The 17,721-nt window shown below is 38.3% G+C and overlaps 1 protein-coding gene across 1 annotated transcript in view; it reads left to right on the forward strand.

Annotated features, from left to right (window-relative positions):
* The window catches only part of ascc3 (activating signal cointegrator 1 complex subunit 3), a 343,029-nt gene that overhangs the window by 277,753 nt on the left and 47,555 nt on the right, over positions 1–17,721 (forward strand). The window contains 1 exon segment of the mRNA XM_052024551.1: positions 2,363–2,497. Coding sequence (XP_051880511.1) covers positions 2,363–2,497 — 135 coding nt within the window.

Below are 17,721 nucleotides of genomic sequence, written 5' to 3' on the forward strand. Positions count from 1 at the left end.
GTTCATTTTGCACAATTTCTTGTCCAATAATATGTTTTTTTTTAAGATCTTAATTTCATAGTTTAAAGACTGAGATTTGGTTGGAAATGTGCACGTCCCTCCTGTCTGCCATTTTGGGCAGCAGTAAACGAGAGGCAGTCTTCACTCCTACCCTTGAAGAAGACATCAAGCATTTTCTCTGTGTAAATCTAGGATCCCCTTGAGGTTCCTCTCTCCTCGAAATTGGTCTGCCCTGAAACAGCTGGCATCATGGATAGGCAGTACAATCATTGATTGTGCATAGGGAAACCAGTTCTTAGGAACACCTGCAAGAACAATTGAATTTGGAACTGGGAAGAGCAGGAATACTCCAGCACCTATTCCAAACTCATATCTCTTCTCTTGTTTCTTCAATTGTTTATGCAAAGGACATATCCACTGACACCTGTCCCTACATATCTCCCTTTTTCAGCAAGACCATTCCTAGCCTAGTGAGCTATTTACCTCTCCCATTCCCCACAACCCCCCACTGCCCCCCAGCAATTCCTCCACCTCCTTCACCCAGCTCCCACATTCATTGAAGTGATTTCTATTCAGTGTATCCAGCTTGCAGTCATTCCTTTCAGCCCAATGTCCATCACCCTCAGCAAGGGCATCTGTCCCTGGACATGCTCCTGGCCTGGAAATTTGTGTGGGTTGGGGGAAGCAAGGTACCATATCTGGTCTCATTAGTGAGGTCTGGGGTATATCCTAATAATGGACTGCCCCCTTACTAAGTTGGTTAGTCAAAGTCTGCCCGTGAGAAGTGACCAGTTCACAGCTACTGAGGTAAACAAGACCTGGGTCAGCAGTGGAAGAAGGAGGCAGAGGTTGTGAATTCCCCTTGAGGTGAAACATCTTTTCAGTATGTACCTTATCAAGTCCCCTCAGATTCTTTTGTTTGAATAAGATCCCATGGCCAATCTACTAAATCATTCCTCATAATGCAGCCCTTTCAAATCAGGAATCAACAGCAAATCTGCTCTGACCGGCTTCAAATGCAAATATATCTCTTAAATAAAAGACTGAAACTGCATATGGTCTCACCATTGCCCTGTACAGTTGTGACAAGACTTCCCTACTTTTGTACTCCACCTTCCTTTCAGTAAAGGCCAGCATTCTGTTTGCCTTCCTAATATTGCTGTACCTGCGTGCTAACCTTCTCTGTTTACACAGAGAGTGTGATATCTGGAACATGATGCCAGAGGAGGTGGTGAAATCAGGTAACCCTACATTTAAGAGGCATTTAGACAGACTCTTAAATAGATAAGGTATAAAAGGATAGGGGTCCTAATACAGGCAAAAGGGATTAGTGTAGATGGGCAAAAAGGTTGGCATGGATGTGGTGGGCAAAAAGGTTAGCATGGATGTGGTAGGCCAAAGGGCCTATTTCTTGCTGTATGACTCTGACACTATTTCATGTATGACGACATCCAGATCCCTCTGTACTACAAAATGCTGCATTCTCGCTCCATTTAAACAATATTCAACATTTGTGTTCTTTTTATCTGTGTGGAAAGCCTTGCACTTCCCCACTCATTTAACCAATCAATTTCTTCTTTGAATCCTTTCCACAACATTGGCTACCACATTCTTATTCCTTTCCTTTAAATCCTCAATCTAGATTGCGAACATTTGAGCATCTAGCACTGATCCTTGCAGCACCTCACCAGTTACAGCCTGCCAGCCTGATAGTAACCTATTCTTTTTCCCAACTCTGTTTTCCATAGGTTAATTTTCTATCCATACCAAAACATTATCCCCAATGCCATAAGTTCTTGTATAGTACCTTTTTTATATAACACATTATCAAACACCTTTTGGAAATCCAAGCAAAGTGCCTTTATTGGTTCCATTTTTATCTACCCTGCTTGTTATATCTTGAGAGAATTTTAACAAATTTGTCAATCATTAGTTCCTGTTTTGTAAAACTATATTATCTCAGCTTAATTACAATATGACTTCCTGAATGCTCTGCTACTACTTCCTTATTAATGGATTCTAGTATTTTCCAATCATGGATGTTAAATTAGCTGGTCTACAGTTTCCTGCTTTTTGCTACCCTCACTTTCTTCAATCCATTGCAGTTTACTATAGTTAATTAAGTCATATCTTGTATGTTTTCAGCTGTTGGTTGATGCTAGGTATAAATTTACTGCTGGGTGGTAATTTGGCAGAATAAAAACTTGCATGAAATGAAAATCATGCAGATATTATAATGAGCAAGCTACCTGCCTTTGCAGAGAAGATGAATGTTTACTACAAAATTCAGAAATATAGGACTTTTATATTTGAGTACATTTATTTGTAATTTGTTTATTATTGATTCACAATTACCTTACAGGACAATCGTAGCCTCCAGTCACTGGATTTAGGACGTATAGCCTCTTATTATTATCTGAAACACCAAACAGTGAGAATGTTCAAGAATCAAATGAATGCAGATTGCCGTATGGAGGACTTGCTCTCAGTTCTGACGGTGAGTTCTAATATACTTCATTTGTTGGAATTTGAAAACTACTGTAGCAGGCTCTTCCTCAAGTAGAGGAACTGTCACAATTGATGTTTGTGTGACTGAAGATGGCAAAGTTGTGTAGTTTCAGCAGACCAAACTGCCGACGTGTTGTTTCAACATATCAATGATGTGCTCTTTCTCAGTTTGTGTAACAGCATGGTTCTCATTGTGTACATGAGTTGCACATTTAGTCATGAGGCATTTAGTCAGTAGCCAGCCCCTATCACCATGCAACCTCCTTTTGATTTGCTATGGTGGGCTCAAATGCAAATATATATGGATTCATGCAGAATGAAGCAATTATGACCTCTACCAAAATATTGATAGTGTTCCACAGGATAAGCATCTGGTAGACATCAATTAGGATGTGCTTCCCTTTTGAGTCTTAGCATAGCACAGCTTATATGAAATATCTAAAAAGCAACACATGCAACAATAGCACCTGGTGCAATGACGAAGCCTGGAGTTCCAACAAAGTTCTGTGGTCTCTGTACCTACTGGTCTCTGGCAAAAAAAATGACGTCCTCTTTTTGATCTCCCATAAATAGCAAACTGGAAGATGTTGCCAATCGGTTGAGCTGCAGACCATGAGGAACCAGATAAATAAAATTACACCGTTCTAGTCACCTTTATCTCAAATAGAAAAGCAGTTTGTTTTTTCTCAGGCTGCATTTGTGGTTATAGCAGTTGGCATACTTCAATGACTGTTTCGTTGTTGAAACCCAAGTGTCTCACAATTGTTCCATACTAAGAGTCAGGTAGGAATATTGCTTCCTGAGTACCCCTAGGTGGGTATTGCCTCCTATGGAAAGGTCTTCCTCCCTCTTCTAGCAACTTGTCTCATCCAGCAAGGCCTGTGCTCATGCTCCTGATCATTCTGTATTCCAAATAAATGCCTGTTTCTGCACCAGTGACTGGTTCAAAATCCATATGTCAGAAATGTGTAGCAGTGCAATATCTGCCCCATTTCAGAAAGATTTTGCAACTTGAAAGCATTGTGGTGAGCACCAAACATTTGTACAGTTTTGATTACAACCAATAGAACTCCACCAATACCTAAATAACTGAGCTGGCATGGTATTCTCCTAACAGTTTAGCATGTGTTCAGCTGTGTAAGGTTCACTGACTGCATCAAATCAGCATTGTCCACTGATTAACATCATGTTCTGCCCATTCTGAATATTTGTGGTCAGTGTTAGCTGCATGCATACACTAATGTCTTTGCTAATATGACATCTGTCACTGCTTCCAGAAGAAATACGTGCCTGGAATATTTTGGTCCTAAAGCAGCACCTGCATGGATTTGTATTAGGTGGGTTGCATCTGGCAAATCGGATTTCAATGTTTTGAAGAGGTATCTGAAGTATTTTAGAGGGGAACATCTATGGATATTATTTATATGGATTTTAAGAAGTCAGTTGATAATGTCCCTCACAACTTTCAGTTCATGTATTTGAAACCAAAGTATTGACCTGGCCAGCAAGTTGACAGAACACCAAGAGATTCATTAGCAGGGTGTGACAAGGTGCCCTATGAGTTGAGGGACGTAACTATTAACAATATTTGAAAGTGATATCGATGAGGACGAAGAAAATTTTATTCATTCACAGAGTATGGATATCACTTAAATTCTTCCACAGTTAATTTAATCAGTGTGTCATAACCAGCTGCTAAAGCATTTTTGTTTGGATTATTTACTAGAAGTCCCTGTATTGTGCAGGCCATTTCTAATTGTGTCAGAACCAGCATCTGGATGTCAGCTCAAGGTAAAAAATGAGTTTAAAGGTGAGGTGAACATTGAGCACGGGTATCCAGCCAAAATCTTTCATCTGTGCCCAAGTTTGTTCATTAGCAAACTAAATGTTGCCATTTTTCATCTTACTGAAAGACTGCTGCAGAAGCTCAGCAAAAAAGAAGCTGGAACAACTGAAGGCAGACCACTAAAGAAAACTGCATAGTTTCTGTAACAATGGTAGTCAATGCAGTGACATGGGTGAATTTCCCTAGCCTCACTGCCACAGCTCCACAGAATATCTTTGCTTCTCTCTTTTGCTCCCTCTTCCTCTCATCTTTTCTTCTAATCCTCTATCTTCTCCTGTAATAACTGAAACATTTTCTTCATTAAACTACTGGTTGATGTTAAGTTATTGGTTTGTAATCACTCCAAAATATTTTTCTGTGAGTTGATTTGATCATGTTTATAACTTTCACTGATAATGCAAGTAAGTAGTTAATATACCCAGTTATCAATGAGAAGAAATTAGCTCAGATACTCGTGCTTTAGTAATTGGGCAATCATGCTTCGGAGAGAATGAGCAGATGGATCCCTGACTCCCTGTTAATCCTCTACCAGAATTTTATCTTTTATCTTATCCGCTATGTTGGAGAAGAGAGGTTTCTCCAGTAGACAGGGAGGGCAGTCAAAAAGGGAAATCATTATTCTTAAGTATCCCAGTGGGAAAACTGTCAGGAGAGATTCATTTTAGTTATGCTTATAAAACGAGCTCAGGTGGAACGACTAATACTTGAAGCATGGGTGACAGATCAAGAAAGATGCAATGCCATTAGTTAATTTTCAGGTGCTAAGTAAAACAAGTGACTATGTTAGAAGTTTCAGTAGATAACTGCAGATTTAAGGAGCTCATTTCCCCAAAGGAGATTTTCATTCTCTGCATCTGATTGCCCAGATTTCCTGATAAATGAAGAGGTTGTATTGAAGTTTGATTCATAATACAATGAAGACCACATCTGTTAAATTTGTAATGTAAAGTTCAAAACACCATATATATTTTGCTTAATAGTTTGATGATTATCTGATATCATTTTTAATGGAACAGATTTTTGTTTAAATTTGACATTTGAAGAGTGCAAGATGGAGGACATGCAGTTTGAACATTTGTAAGCCCTTCAGCCAAGAAACTGAATCATGTTTCAGTGCTACGTGATCTATTTTGATTTTATTCGGATTAGTGGAGCTGGAGATCATTTCTGGTGAAATAACCGCCAGTTGTGATATTGGTTTTATGAGGAGCAATCCACTTTAGCAATACAATTTGCTGCTCGTTGCTGTATCAGAAAGGTCACCAGGCATTGTACTTGTCGAGAAATTATTTAATCTATTTTGACTTTAGTGAGGAACAGGTGTCATTGCTAGCTTTCCACATGCAGGCAACCATTAATTGCACTCATGAGCCCTTTCAGACTGCCCTTAATAACCCAGACTTGTTTATTAGCAGGAAAGGTTTATGTTTCCTCAATGTGCAGATGTTTGTGAATCATGGCAAGAATTTCCTCATGGTGAAAGCTATGTTTATAGGAAATGCACATGATGACGTCATTCTGAGGGACATTTTCAGCTCTGGCACTGCCTGGAGGAGTTGTCCTTAGGCAGTCCCTGTCGATCGAGAATGATTTGTTTGCACTCTGATTTTGTGGGTTCTGAAGAGGCCAATGTGACAACTACAGACTCATCCACAGATGGAGCAAGAGGGCCTGATAAGGTGGGTAATTTGTGGGGTGATGTGCTCCTTCTGCTGTTTGCACTGGGCTTCTGTCAGCTCCCAGTGCATGGGCTCAAGATTCTCAGTGCCATCCCGGATGCTTCTCTTCCAGTTGAACCAGTCATGGATCAGGCATTTCCAGGAATCAGCAGAGAGGTTTCTTGTGCGAGGCTTCACAGTGCACACCAAACAGATGTGGAGCCTTCATTGTTGTCTGCTGAAATTTGCACAAACTTACCAATCTTCTTTACAAGTGATATCTCGCAGTTCAGTGAGTACAATCTGTACTCACACAAAGGATCTCTTTGCTCTGTGAGGTTATCAAGCTGTTCCTGTGTGATAGAGAGCAGACTTCTAGCCAATTGGAGCAAAACTGCATGGAGACCACAAGATTTTGTGTAGCCTCTGTAAGTACCTCCCTAGTACCAGTCCTCAATGAAGGATCTGCGGTGGAAACGGTGAGCAGCTTCAAGTTGCTGGGTGTCAATAACTCAACGGACCTATTCTGGACTCAGCGCATAGATGTAAACACGAAGAAGGCACACCAGCATCTCTACTTTCTTAGATGTTTAAGGAGATTCACTATGTCATCGAAGACTCTAACAAACTTCTACAGATGTACAACAAAGAGCATTGTGACAGGTTGCATCACAACCTAGTATGGAAACTCCGATACACAATAACGCAAGAGGCAACAAAGAATGGTGGACTCAGCTGGTTCCATCACAGGTACAGCTCTTCCCTCCTGTCAAAGACATCTACAAGAGATGATGTCTCAGGAAGGCGACGTACGTCATCAGGAACCCCCAGCATCCAGACCATGCCCTCTACTCGATGCTGCCATCAGGCAGGAGGTACAGGATCCTGAAGACCCACACTTCAAGGTCCAACAATAGCTCCTTCTCCACTGCCACTAGGTTCTTGAACCAAACTGGAAAATTTTGACACTACCTCAGACCTTTTTTTCTCAATCTTGCACTAATGTCATTCTGTTTATTTTGCTGTTTATTTTGCACATGTGTGAGTTATGTATAATTTATGTTAATTTAAGTTTATGTCAACTTAAATTTGTCCTCATCTTGTACTGTACTGCTGCTGCATAAAGCTAATTTTCATGGCCTTTATACCCTGTGTATGTATGCCTATGACAACAACAAACTTAGAACATAGAACATTACAGTACAGTACAGGCCTCCCTCCCACATAGCCCTCCATTTCACAATCATTCATGTGGCTAAGAGTATCTTAAATGTCTCTAAAGTATCTGCTCCCACAACCTCTGCCGGCAATGCATTCCATGCATCCACCATTCTCTGTGTAAAAAAAAACTTAAGTCTGACATCCCCCTCATATCTTCCTCCAATCACCTTAAAATTATGTCCCATCATGTTAGTCATTTTCACCCTGGGAAAAAGTCTCTGATTGTCCACTCGATCTATGCCTCTTATCATCTTGTACACCTCTATCAAGTCATCCATGCTGACCAAGGTGCCTACCTGAGCTCGTCCCACTTATCTGCGTTTGGCCCATATCTAAATCTTTCCTATCGTTGTACCTGTCCAGTAACCAGTATTGTATTGCAAGGTTGTCACCAAGCCCTTGCAAATAAAGATATATGACCTCCATCTTAATGAGTTGCTGTAGGTCAAACCTTTACAACACCAAAGAAGTGGCTCCCATCCTTAAACAAATAGTTGCCATTTATTAAGCCTCTAAAACATGTTACTTTGTCTGCAAGAATCTATGTGAGAGGTTTGCCCATCAACATTTCCACTGCAACTCTCAATGAGAAGTTTTTCAGTTATTATTTGGCACTTCCTCTGTTTGACCTGACTCAGATAAATAAACCAGCTGTGGTGGAATTAACTGAAGAATTTTGGGTTACCAGCTTGTGGGGCACCTGCTGTTCACCTTCTCGGTAATATTACAGCTATCTGTTTTGTGTTTATTTTCAGAAAGTGTTTCAAAAATGCATCTGTTTCATGTGTCTAAAGAATTCTTTGTAATTACTAAATATGAGAATTAGACATATTAAAACATGTGGCTTTGTATAAGTTTGTTGTATCCTTGATCGAATTCTAATTAAACAAACTTAGCAATGCTTAAATTTTTGAACAAAGTAGAAATGTAGAAATAAAATAAATAATTTACTTTTTTTTGCTGATTATGCTAAATTTCTTAGAATTATATTGTGTATATATTTTCTATTAAATTTAAAACCAACCTAATCTATAATATTTTAACTGCTTTTGTTGAGCTATACTATATTCTTTTCAACTGTAACCTTATGCTTAAAGAAATGGTCTGCATCCATATTGCCTCTTTAGCTAACAGTTTGTTCATATGACCTGTTCCCACCCTCACCATCCACTGAACTCTTGCTGCTCTTTGCACAGTAGCATAGCTCATTCAAACTTCTGACCCCAGTTATCAGTAAAACCATCAGCAAAAGGTATTTTCTACCTCAAAGTGGGTAGTGAATGTGCAATTTGAAACCCCCTCAGGATTTAATGAGGATATTGAGATGTCTGACTCTGACCCTCAGGGATCCACATTTCTCATTAGCTTACCATAGCGATAGAGGTGTAAGAATTACTGTTACATCTACTGTAGAGAATGATAGTTAATATTTTTGATGGTTCTAATATCTTAAGGTTCTTGGCTACTGTAAATAGCACCAGGATTTCTAAGCTGATGTGTGAAAATCTACCAACACAAGATTTTTTTCTGTTATATAAAGAGTTTTGCTATTCTTAAGTAGAGTTCTGCTGAAAACATCAAAAATCTTGGCTTTAAACTTTTCAAAGTAACAAAAACTTGAATAAGATGTGAGCTACTACTTACAATAGTTCTTAGAGAGATTTTAGCAGTGAATAGGATGTTTTCATTTCAAGCATCTTTTGACCATAACTAACCTAAACTGACAAATTGATAAATTAAGTTAGTTCATGATATGAATGTTAATGTTTTAAATATGTTTACCTTTTGGTCTCCAACAACTCTTTGAGTAACATAATTTTAAAATATATAGAAATCTCATGCAAACTAGTGTAATAAGTGTAAAACAGTTAAAGGATCTTTTAATGTTTACTAACAAATCTCTCCTGACATAGTGTGTTCGGAAATATTTTAACAGTGGACGAGAAATAGTGAAGATACCTAATGATTAGATGAAAAACACTATGATGCTAGAGGAACTCAGCAGGCCAGGCAGCATCCGTGAAGAAAAGCAGGCAGTCAATGTTTTGGGTCAGGACCCTTCAGGACTGAAGATAGGAAAAGGAGAAGCCCAATGTATAGGAGGGAAAAGCAGAGCAATGACAGGTGGACAAAAGAGGGGAGGCGGGGTGGGCACAAAGTGGTGACAGGTAGATGCAGGTAAGAGATAGTGATAGGCAGGTGCGAAGGAGGAGGGAAGAGCAGATTGACTGGGGGATGGGTCAAAGGTAAGGAGGAAAAAAAAGAGGGTAGTAAAAAGAGTTATAGGCTAGGAAAGGGAAGAAAAGCAAAGGCATGGATGGGTGTCTGTGGGGGGTGTGGGGGGGAATGTGGGGATTACTTAAAGTGGAAGAATTCAATGTTCATGCTGTTAGGCTGCAAGTTTCCAAGATGGAAAATGAGGTGCTGGTCCTCTAGTTTGTGCTTGGACTTCTCCCGGCAGTGGAGGAGGCCAAGCACTGACATATCAGTGATAGTGTGGGAGGGGCAGTTAAAGTGCAACAGGGAGATGCAGATCATAATGGTTAGAATGTTATTAAAGATTCTCAGGAAAATAAACTGTTTCTGATTAGTCTCAGGAAAATTACAGCCAATCAACATTATTTCATGTGGCTCATTCTTTAGATATGCGTTGTATGCTTCTCAAATACATTTGCAATACAACTGCTCATATTCTTTTAAATTCCTAATCAGTACCCAGGAATTTGGAGATGAGTTGTAACCTATCACCTTAAGATCACTACTCATATTTTCTTTGAGTTATAGATTATATTATTGGAAATTTCCCCAGCTGTGTATCCTAGTTATCTGAGCCAGAGTACTTTGTCATAAAGCCATCAAATAGTGTTTTTTCTCTGCTTTTTTGATTGAATCAACATTATTTAAAGCATAACAATGAATTTGGCTAACACCTTTTCAAATATTTACATCCAAAAACCTTGTATGCATGTAGGCTTAACAATAAGTAACGCCCCATAAATGTTTACTTGCATCTGGGATTTCCAAATAGCAAGTAATTGTTCACTACAGTAGTGTCCATCTTCCATTTCGAGGTATTTGACCATTTATTTTCCTTCATTACCAAAAAGGATTTGGTAATGCTATGGGGCAGGCACAGTAGTTTAGCAGTTAGCTGCACTAATTTTTGCTATTACAGTGTCAGAACCCAGGTTCAATTCCAGCCACTGTCAGTAAGGAGTTTGTATGTTCTCCCTGTGACTACATGGGTTTCCTCCAGGTGTTCCAGTCTCCTCCCACATTCCAAAGACATATTGGTTAGCAAGTTGTGGGCATGCTATGTTGGTGCTGGAAGCGTGGCGACACTTGCAGGCTACCCCCAGGACATTCTACGCAAAGATGCATTTCCCTGTGTGTTTTGATGTACATGTGACTAATAAAGAAATCTTAATCTTACCTTATTTGTAATGGGTTTTAAAACAAAGAGAATTCAAAGATATAAAAATAAAATTTCAACCCAATTTGTGCAGTGAAAATGTATGCTACAGCCAGATAGCCCACTGCCACACCTGACACAATGCGGATAAATTGCATCATCCAAGATGCATCAGTCGGAATAACTTCATTTTGAGTGTTGGATCTCTTTAAACCCACACACTGAGGAAGAAATGTTAGCCTTGTTTTAACTGAATCATTAAAAAGGAGGAAGTAGATTTTATAACTACTCCAACTAGAACAATAGTAAAAGGGGATCATGAACAGGAGATGATATGGTGCAAGTATAGTGCCTAGGACAAAAAGGTTAAATGCAGGTTTTTGTAAGAAAAATACAATTATACAAGAAGCAAATCTCACCACTAACTGAACAAGAATGTCCTTTTTTTACTCCTTTACAGGGAGATTAGTGAGACTAAGTTCAATTATGTTAATTTTGGCAGCATCTCCATATTTACCTTCATTAGTGATTTTCCATCTGCTGCAGTCTCCTCCTGCCTTCCTTAAATATTCGGGTCGTGATGTTTTTACATGTTTGGTTGTGTTGTCATGTTATGAATTAATAGGGTTGACTGAACACACTGCTGAATGTAAGGTGCCTAGATTCCTTGCAGAAATTATCTGCACCATTGGTATCACTATCGTTCTTCCCGTGCATCAGAGGGCATCAATCCACTTTAATTTTATCTTGAGTTTTCTCCTTCAGTTCATGAGGATGAAAATACCCTTCAAGTTATTCTGTGGCTAGACATCCCCTAGCTTGATCTCTAACTCTATTCTCTCATGTCTCTCATTAAGGTATTAGTTCACATAGCTTGTATCAGGAATTCTGAGAACGTGGCAATAGCCAAAAACAAAATTCTTAGCCAAGCAAAGGTGAAAGCAACATTAGGATAGGATTTTGCAGTGAGTGGCAAAGTGATGATGCTCATCACTGAGATCAAACAACTCTGCCCAGCAGGATCTTGTGATTTCTAATATGGATATCCCCTTTACTGATAGGTAGCAGTTCAAGCTCATCCTGGCATTTGGCAATGATGATGTTATCAAGATGGCTAAACAGTTGTATTGAAAACTTCCCACAGTAAGAAAAATAGGAAGGAAAGAGCATAATTATTAACCTAATATTTTAAACATTTTATAGATGTTTATTTCTCAACTTGGTCCTTTCAATCCCACTGAAAGAGTAACTTCACAAATCAGAGGATGCTGCCTTCTAAAATGGCTTGCCAAGAGCTGTTCTTTTTATTTGGTCAAAGTAGGCCTGGAGCCTCTGCTTTTGCTGTCCTAACTTTCAACTACATCATCCAAGGGATTTCACAATAGGCTTAAAAATACAGTCATATTCCAGAAGTTACCAGATAAATTATTCATTGTATAATATTAATCAAAAATTAGAAGTATTTGTTAATGGGTAAAATAATCCAAAACGTAGAATTGCCAGATTACTAATGAATGCATTTTAAGTAAAATGTTTCACAATTGCTGGAAAATCGATTGTTAATAGTTGAATAAATTAAATCTACAGAAAATTGTGTGGGGTTACAGTTCATTTTCCCAATATCCATTCTGGAACTCTTTTTTTTAACCTTGCCTCCCTTCCTTACATTACTTGGTACCCTCCTCTTTTACCATTTCAGTGGTACAGTGACTGAGTTACTTAAACGTGCAGACCATTGACCCAGAGACACAAGTTTGAATCCCACCATGGCAAAGAGATATTCAAGTTCAAGTAATTAAATAAATTTCACACTTTAAAAAAGCTGGTCTCCATTATGGGATTTTTTTTAAAAGAACATTTGATTCACTGGTGTCCTTCGGGAAGGAAACAATGGCACTGTTACCCAGTGTAGTTCCATACCAGCTATTGTGATCAACTCTTAATTCATTCAGGGGCAGTTAGGAATGGAGAGTAAATGCTGGTGCTATCAGCGGATTATACATCCTGTAAATAGACAAATAAAAAATAAAATTTACTTCGAAAGATCAACTCTTAACTATTCTTAGATTAATCATATGGGTTTTGCAATCCTGTACAATTCTATTATGGGTATTGTGAGCTGCCCTTAAAGGATTAAAAAAAGATAAAAGTCAGGAGATTAGAATGGCTATTTGTTCCACCAAGGTTGCCTTGCCAGTTTTACAATGCTTCCTGTCTTGTAATCAGCTGTGTTTTGAATCCCTTTGAATACTACATTTTTATCCACCTTGAATGAGGTTCTCCTGGTATCTGACTGAAATTTCTTTATCACTAGCTTATGCTTATGACCTGTAGAATTAATTTCTTTGTATTTCTGTTGAATTAATATTGAGGATTTACCTTATCTAAGCTACTTGATGTTTTAAACCTACGTAATATCCTTCTTTAACTCTTTTCTATCTGTAGTAGAGATTTGACTTTAAAAAAATTGTAGTGCGTGACTTGGTGTAGATGATTCATAAATTAATAACTTGAAGGTAACATTTATAATACAACTACAAAATGAGCTGTGCTCCAGTGTACACACTGGAATGTGTAGAAATAATGCAGTCTTGTTTTGTCACCTTCATGTGTTACAGATTAATCAGTATTGCCCTAAAGTCTGGTGTCCATTAACTACAACCTCATTGCTCATCTCTCATCAGGCAAACAGTTTGAAGATTAGGTCTTATTCACTTTCAATAGCCGGATGATGAAGTAGTAAGGCAACTTCACCTTACACCCCGTGGCATTTAGGTAGCTCCTCCGGTATCTGAAATGGTTAACTTTAAACATCAGAAAGTTGCTGCAGGCAAACTGAGTGCATGGTCACATTTGCATTCACTCACACTGACAAAGTAAAATAGTGGAGTGGAAATACTTCCATAGTGTAAGAAGCTGCCCAGGGAGCATGTGGCACTTTTTTGCAAAGCCACAAGCAGCAAAACTCTTTTGTGTGCAAAACCTGTTGCAATTAAGCAATCAAACATACATGCCTTGAATGAACTGCTAAATTTCCTTTCTAGTTCTGCTGTTGTAGAGTTAGTGATGGAAATTGGGTAGATTAGGATTGTAGCAGAGTAGGGTGGAGGCTAGTGGGGAGAAGAAGCTGAAGGGTGGAGAATAGAAACTGAAGTATCGCATGTTAGGTTGTGTAACTTTAGGAAATTCAGAGGATGGAGCCATCAGGGATGAGGATTCCAGATATTCAGTCAAATGGTGGTGAAGATATGGGGTTTGTGCATCCAATTAGTCCAAAGCAGGGAAGAGTGTCAGAGATTGAACTCATCATGTGATGTGAGTTTTGGGTGAAGTGCTGGAACACATAATCTGACTGGACTGCAGGTGTGGAGAGTAAAGGATTGTTCACTGCAGACATGTGTAGAGAGTCTAAGGACGTGGAAGACAGGGAAAATGTTTAAAGAACCATCTACCTGCAGGAAAATTGATGTCCCAGATTCCACAGAAGTGATCGTTCTAAGAATGTCTCTTTTAACAGCACTTTTTTGCTGTGAGTGGCCTATGCCTTTCATGGGCCTCAATTGTCCAAATTAATTCATGCTACTGATGTCAAACCATACATTGCATGTTACGTGTTATCAATGGCACCTCTATGCATATGGAAGTATGCCTCTGTGCAGGAAGAATCATGGTTGAATTTGCTGAAGCATGTAAGGTGCACACAAAGATTCTGATCCCAATTGGAGTTTGAATTGAGTTTCCCCACGTAACACAGAAAGACAGTTGCTATGCAAGAGGATTCTTTACCCACCATTTGGCATTCTCACACTGTCCCTACAGAATGGCAGTGGGCATGGTGGTGTGGAGGAAATGGGGCAAGGAAGACTAATGGTTGGCTTACCTTGGCTTGTTCTTTTGTACCATTATTAATTTTGAAGCAGTGGAGTCAGTTTCTATCAGTGCTCATATTGATGACACACATAGAAATATGCATGTTTCTTATTCATAAGAGTTAGTGATGGTCCTACATATTCTCTCAAAGGAAATATGGCAGCAGATATTTTCATCCTTTGCTTTAAGTAATTGCCTCGGCAGTCATGCATTGAATAAATTTGGAGAGAAAGGGTCACTTCCCATAACACTGACTGACTAGCTGCATAATTCCCTGTCCTTTTAAATTAGCGGGCATTAGTTCAGACAGGTTGCTTTATAGGTGATGTGTTCTACCCAGCCAGGAGATTGTGTAATTATTAAGTGAAAGTCTGTTTCATTATTAGAATAAAGGAATATGTTCTTTTAACTTTCTTGAGCTCATATCAAAGTTGTGACAACTTGAAGTGACAATTTTTTACATTGTTCTCAAAATATTCATATTCATTTTAAATATAAATGGGAATAAGTTATAATATTTTCTTTTAGATATGCCCATTTTTTAAACAAGCCTGTTTGTTCCTTGCAGCCAACCACAGTAAAAATAAATTTTTACTATCCTTGCATTCTTCATGGATGCAAAATCTGATAAAAATCAATATGATATCAAGATATTTTGAAATGTGACTTAAATTTTGGTCAAGGAGATTGTTTTAGCAAGGAAGAGAGGGAATGGAGATGCAAAAAGGTGTAGGAAAGATTTTTTGTTGTTTAGGACCTGAAAGGCCAGTTTACATTTTGAATATCCTGATTAAGTTCATTTTTTTAAGAATAGATCAAAATTAGCCCAGATTCAAAATAACTACAGGTGATAATTTTTTTTTAATGTACACTCATCTTCTCTCCATTTAAGGGGACATTTGAAAATGTTGTACTTGAAACAGTCAGCAAATTATTCCATATTCTATATCGATTACCTCATAGTACAGTGTGGAATGGCACAAGTTCTGTTAACAGTTAACCCTATTGCATAGTCAGAGCATGTATGCACTCATGAAATGTGCAAAATTTTTAGCTGAGACTAAAATTGGTCCTAAATACTGACACTCTTTTGCTAATTCAAAACCTGACTAGAATCCTTGTGTTGTAATAACCGTCCAAACAAAATATAAAATTAACTATCTCCACAATTCAGGTTTACATTATGTTTCCTTATGTAGTTAATACATCTAAATGGAGTTTTGATTGTTTATATAACATTGGCAAAAATGGGAGAAAATATTACATGTTTAATTTAAAATGCACATGAACAGAAAATTAATTACTTTAAGGTCACATGCTAAATTCATTTTGATATACCTGGTGTATTCCATTGTTTTGTTTATATTAATAATTAATACCAGAAAATCATTCAGATGAGTAATCATTAGATTTCAAAGACATAAAATGTATTAGTAGTCTTGTTCTGCATCCAGCTAATCTAAAAATGGCCTGCTGAGTAGCTCCAAGGTTGCCTTTTTGTAAGTCATTTGCTGCACAGATTGAGATTTTCATTCAAGGGATGCAGAACAACATGGAAGGAGGTGCAGGAGCAGGAGGCTTGCTCATGTCAGCGTGAAGCATAGTTACCTTATTCATTCCATTCTGCTGCAGACTTGAAGAACAGTAGCTGAGTTGGAACCAGTGTTCATCATAGGATTGTCAATCACTGTCCGTTAACATTTGTGAGAGTAGATGTCTTTATTCAAAGACAGCTGGGCAAACCAGAGATGCAGACTAGTAGTAAGCAATTTGCTTGGACTGCACAAAACAAACAAGGGCAGAACATAGAAGCCAGCCCTTCACATAGGAATATAATGGGATATGGTGACCTTTTGGCACTCCATTCAATTCCATTCTCTGTTACACAAAAAGCTTCAGTCCCTGTTGTCAATTTACTTTAATTAGTGGCATGATGCAGATAAGAAAATGAACCTCACTTATGTTCCAGCTACAATGTGGACTAGAACTCAAGTGGAGCAGTATTAGTTCTTAAATGACTAAGAAGTAAATGAAGTCTACCATTTGCAAAAGGCAAAAAGGATATTCCTTAACAACAGCATAACCAAGGTATGACATTCCCTGAAGACTGATGAGATTTGAAAATGAGTCAAAAGCACCTTAGTAAATAGAAGGCAGAGCAGTCTGAAGAGTCTTAAAAAGGAAAACGTCCCAAAGAAAGGGAACAATGCATATAAACCTCCAAAGGGTTCAGAGTAAATATGACATTGCATTCCTAGATTGGAATGCCTAGACATTTCAAAAGCTGCAGAAGACTACACAGATCAACATCTTTGTTTGCAGTGGTATTCTTAACCAAAATGAGTTATATTCTGTTTCCTGTTATTTTAGTCCGAATTTTCTGTAAGTAATCTTACAATTTAAATGTCCCTTCGTTCTATCCAAGTTTTCTCTCCTTTTTCAGCTCTCTTTTCTGAAAGTACTAGGACCTTCTTAAGTACTTAAGGAATTCAACTAACTGCACATTCTATATGTGAGAAAAGACATGATAACATAGCCCAATCTGTCATGATGTAACATCTCCCATCTGGGCCGACCACCATAACATTCATTATTCACACTTTATTTTGCCTTGGACTCTGTTAATCCAGCATGATCTTTGCCAGTCTCCATCCTCCATGCCCCATAAATTCCATCTTTCCTCAATTTGCCCTCCTAATCCATCATCCAATCAACTTGTGATCTTTGAATGCCCTCACTAATGAATTTAAAATCCTCACCTTCAAGTTATTTTGTGGCCTTGTATTTTGTATCCTTTTTCTCACTCCCATCCCAACCTCATCACCTGTCCAGATTTAAACCCTCTTTGGTCTTCCAACTCCAGGCATTTTGTATTTCTGTCTTCCTCCACTTCACCCTTGTTCATCCCATCAATAGTAGCTGAAGTATTGCAATTTCAGCCCTATTTTCACAAAGCCTATCTTTTAAAACAAGCTTTTAGTTACCTTTCTTAACTAATTTATTGTCATTTTTTTTGCTGATTCTTTTTGTTAGTCCATCTATAAAGCTTAGAGTGTTTCTATATCCTAAACATGAAAATTATACTAAACATACACATGTACATCCACAGAAATTCCAGGAAGTGTTACCTATCAGAAATTAGTGGTAAGACACTAAAGCCAGTTGAGATATGTTTAGCAGTTGGGATACTGAGATTAAATATCTCA

Source organism: Pristis pectinata, chromosome 10, assembly GCF_009764475.1.
Source record: "Pristis pectinata isolate sPriPec2 chromosome 10, sPriPec2.1.pri, whole genome shotgun sequence".
Lineage (NCBI taxonomy): Eukaryota > Metazoa > Chordata > Chondrichthyes > Rhinopristiformes > Pristidae > Pristis > Pristis pectinata.